At 35.4% G+C, this 4,562-nt stretch overlaps 1 protein-coding gene across 2 annotated transcripts in view; it reads right to left on the bottom strand.

The window, feature by feature from the left end:
• LOC107718954 (capZ-interacting protein-like) overlaps nt 1-4,562 on the bottom strand; it is a 27,196-nt gene that overhangs the window by 5,697 nt on the left and 16,937 nt on the right. The window contains exon 2 of one of the 2 annotated variants that reach the window (XM_016526206.1): nt 1,418-1,504. The exons of the other annotated variant lie outside the window; for it this stretch is intronic. Within the exon in view, the coding sequence (XP_016381692.1) occupies nt 1,418-1,504 (87 nt within the window). The remainder of the gene's footprint in view (nt 1-1,417; nt 1,505-4,562) is intronic. 2 annotated transcript variants of the gene reach the window in all.

The raw sequence follows: 4,562 nt of genomic DNA, 5'->3' as shown, positions 1-4,562 counted from the left end.
ATAACACCGCCCAAATGTTCACGCAAAGAAAGAAGGTGTAACTTTTATTCTCGCTGTAGTATTGTTGTGCCGCCGCCGCCATGTCGTGAAGGCGCTGTGTTTCTTTGTGAAAGCAAAATAGAGCACACCTGCTTTTTCAGACCGATGAGCTTTGTAAAAATCGACGCGTTTCAGAAAGGCGGGGCATAGAGGAGAAACAATAATGTACAGTATGTGGAAAATAATGTGTTTTTTGAACCTTAAACCGCATAAACACATTTCATTACACCAAATACACAAAATAATGTTCTTTTTAGCAACATCATATGACCCCTTTAAAAACTAAAAATAATTCGAATATTTCACAAATAAAAAATGCATAATATTAATTAAATGTTTTTATAAATATTTAAGAAACAAAAAATTTATAAATATAAGAAATAAAAAAAAAAACATTTAAAAATCCTGTCTAAAAATAAAACACTTTAAAAATTGCACGACTAAATTAAACATTAAGATAGGCAAACAACATTTTTAATGATATGCATATTGTATATACTTGTTTGCAATGAGGAAATGTTTGAGAAATGCTAAAGTGAGCAACAAGGCTTACAAAGGGGAAAAAGATAGGAAAGTAGTGGTAAAAACAAGACAAACCATCTGCCACCTGCATAGACATGCAGCATAGTATTTCTGCATTGCATAACATTCACTCTTATTAATATCTGTGCTTGAGGACGCCTTCCTTCGGTGTCTGTTTCCTAAGCGATAGAATGACACTTTGCCAAGCAGTTCATGAGGATTTGCACAACCAGTCTTAACATTAATACCTAGGCACATATAACAAGAGTTGCACATTCATAAGGACAAAAATCTGGGTGGCACAAAACCAAAAATCCACTGCAGAATTGTTCCAAAGAATGTGACAAGGAAATTTGCTTTCTTGTCTGCAATATAGGGGACGGGCCCAGAACTAACCTAGAAATTTCCCCCTGAATTATACACTTCCTGTTTAAATGTACATAGCGGGTATCAGGAAACTTGTCTGTGTTACACAAGTTATTCATTTTAGACTTAATGTTATGCTATACTGTAATATAGAGTTCTTAATATACATAAATTGATTCTTTTGCTATGGATAAATAACCCTAACTTTCCAATTTTAATGTTAATGTCTTTTATTTTATCATTTGAGTTTTTTTTTCTTTTGCTTAAGTTTTTATCCACACTAAACTAAGGGTTAACTGTTTTTTCAGGAAATTAGGAAAAATTAGCAGAAAAGCTGAAGATTGAAAACAAAATAATAAACTATAAGCAAAATCAGGGGAAAAAAGATGACTTTGTTAAAGTCCAGAAAAAAAGGAGATGGGACAAATTAGGAAGTTCAAGTGCGAAAGCAGAGAGGATGTGATCATATTCGGATAATATGAAACCTCACCACTTCAGCGTCTGTCATGTGGGATATTGGACAACTGAATTTTCCAGCTAGTTCAGCCACAGAGCGCTTTTTTACAACAGAATGCTCCTGAAATACAAAAATGTTAGTGTATGAATGAGAACGGCCCCTTCTTTTTGATATATTGTTTTTAATATTAATCTATGGAATTACAATCCATGGCAAAACACTCAAATCAATTTATTAACTGTAAAAACACCTGCCACTTTTATATATAACACATTTTCTTAAAAATGTATAAAAACACACACAATATTGCAACGGGCAAAGCAACACCCTCTATTTGAGAATTTTAGTCCAGCTTTGACTTTTTAAAGCTTCTAGTAAAAAAATGTCTAATTACAAGCCATTAGGTGTGTAATGCTGACTTCCACAGTGAGGCTGAGAAAATGTCTTGTATTTCACCACAGGAAACCACAAGAGTTGTGAATGCTCATTTGAGCACAGTGATACGCAAAAGAGCGTATTTCAAAGGAAATCTTTGAGAAAGTGCTTTTTGAGCCATGCAACTGGCCTCATGGGGACACGGGCTCAGTCGGCTATGACTTCAGCCCGCTGTTATCATCCCTGTCTCAGGCTCTTCCATCCACAGGCCTCCATCTATGACCATTAGCACTCTCACTATCAGTGAATGGAAACCAGTGCTGCCTTCTCAAAAGTGATTGCAGAATGTGGTATTTTAGGGCTGAGGCCCTAAAACTGTTTGTTGTCAAGGCGTTCAGTCTCAGAGCTTTGTGGGAACCTTCCAACACTAAGCTGCATGCAGTCTATATCTTACAGGATGTTGGTTATACAATGATGAGGCAACTTAAGATAAACTGAAGTATATAAGACAAGTCAAAAACAGGAAGGGTGTTTGAGCAAGCCAAGAGTTTAAAATCAGAAGCGTCATTTCTATTCAAACCAGCAAAGCTATTATGAATGCAACTTTTTGATTAAATTAAGTTGCACAATTTGCAGGTTCAAAAATTTTGTTGTCATCCTAAAATGTTAAATCTACTCTTTTCCATTAATTGAAAATGCATGATAATCAATGGCTGTCGCAATTATCTTTTTTAAATATTATGTTTTATTTATTATAAATTGTACACTCTAAAAAATGCTGGGTTAAATACAACCCAGTGCTGGGTAAAATAGGGACAAACCCAGCAATTGGGTTGTTTTGACCCAGCGGCTGGGTTACGATTCATTCAAAAACCCAGTTTCATCTTGAAACAAAACAAAAGACTACTGTATGAGTGGGTCATTGAATCATTCGCTCAACTGATTTAATGATTCAAAATCAACTGATTTAATGATTCAAAATCAACTGATTTAATGACCCAACTGATTCAAAAACACTGATTCATCTAGAAATGAAACACTGCCTACTAGCACTGCCTACTGTATGTTGTTCAGTTGCTCATGTGCAATGCTTTACTGTCTAAAGTAAAGTAAAAACAGACAACTGGCAAAGTTGTGTGTGAAATGTATGTTACTCAATATTAAGTTTAAATAAATTAATGTTTTAATATACTTTTATAATACTTATAAATATATTAGGTTGGGATTTGAACCTGAATCTTCAAATTCTACACGCAAATATGTCAAGCTAACACATAGAACTACAATTTTTTAAAACTTCTTGCTTTGGTGTCTATGAGAGCCTGGTAGCCTCTCATAAAAAAAAAATACATGACAGCCAGCTGCTTATTAAAATAGTCAAATAAGACCTGGTATATACCTGGAACCTTGATGCATTCAGGCCTCTATTAAAAAAAAAATTATTCTGCCCAGCCTCTTTCTGTCTGCACTGCTCTCAGTCCTGCCTGTGTCTGCTGCCCATGTGTTCCAGCTCCACTAGATCCAGTCCTCTTTAAGATAAAAGCATTCCATCATGACATCATTTGCCCTATTTAGTGCCCAAGATGGACACAAAAAAAGCTTGTTCTATGAAATAGCTTGTTGCTATTTTAAATCTAGGCATTTCACTGATATATCAGTGCAACCCTCAGATTTTGATATTCTATGTTTCTGAGTAGAAATTACTCATAACAGAAACATATTCAAGCAGTTTAGCCCATATCATGCAGATAGGCATGCATTTTGTCTCCCAGTTCACTTCAAACTCCAGCCTGAGAAAACATTCTCCAGTGTGACCCACAAGAAACATTCACAGAAATTCTGTGTCACTGACAAATTGACTAATTTATGCTAGCTGCCAAAAACAACATGGGAAGATGATGAGGACCTGCCCCAGAGACTGAACCGCTCCCAGAGCGGAGCTCCCATGCCTGAAATGCAACATAACAGCATGCTTGCCATTTTTTAACAACAGCAACTGAGAAAACACTGATCTTTTCCTTCATCCAGTTCCCCTCTATAATCAGATTTTTGAAGATTCAGCAAGTAAAAATGGTATTACAGTAAATATTATTCAAATATAAACATACAATGACATTGTTAGCATGTGTATTTCTGCTCTACTCTGTGGGAATATTTTACAGAGAAAGGAATATTTTACCCAAAACTGAAAATTTGCTCTTAATATACTCACCCTCAGGCCATCCAAGATGTAGGTGACGTTCTTTCTTCAGTAGAACAGTAAAGATTTTTAGCTGAAACCATGGTCCATGTAAACATAATATGCAAAAAAAAAACAATAGCTCATGGTAATGACGTACACGTATGTGAACTGACACTGTTGTTGCTCACTTTAATCCAACTGATGGTTCCCATGGACTTTATTATATTATAGATCACCAAGGACTATGGGTTCAGCTAAACATTTTCTTTACTGTTCTACTGAAGAAAGAAAGACACCTACGACTTGAATGGCCCGAGGGTGAGTAAATAAGCAGCACCTTTTCATATCTGGGTGAACTATTCCTTTCAAAATAGAACATAAATGACAAATGGTGTTGTTTTTACTTTTAAAAGGTTTGTGCTGTGTATTTCAGTGCGAAAGCAAAAGCACTTTATTTGGCCTTCCGGAAGAAAATGCAATTAGTAATCATTGGTTAAGATTTATTTACAACAGAACAGCACAACCCAGATGTTCGAATTTGTGCAACGCATTTTATGGACGAGAACCTAGAAGAGTACAAGGCTGGCTGTGCACAAAGGCTATTTCAAAAAAAAAAAAAAA

Source organism: Sinocyclocheilus rhinocerous, unplaced genomic scaffold (genome assembly GCF_001515625.1).
Source record: "Sinocyclocheilus rhinocerous isolate Xijiao unplaced genomic scaffold, SAMN03320098_v1.1 scaffold753, whole genome shotgun sequence".
NCBI classification, from domain to species: domain Eukaryota; kingdom Metazoa; phylum Chordata; class Actinopteri; order Cypriniformes; family Cyprinidae; genus Sinocyclocheilus; species Sinocyclocheilus rhinocerous.
The sequence above is the reverse complement of the archived record's forward strand: the minus strand, read 5'-3'. Positions and strand labels throughout refer to the sequence as shown.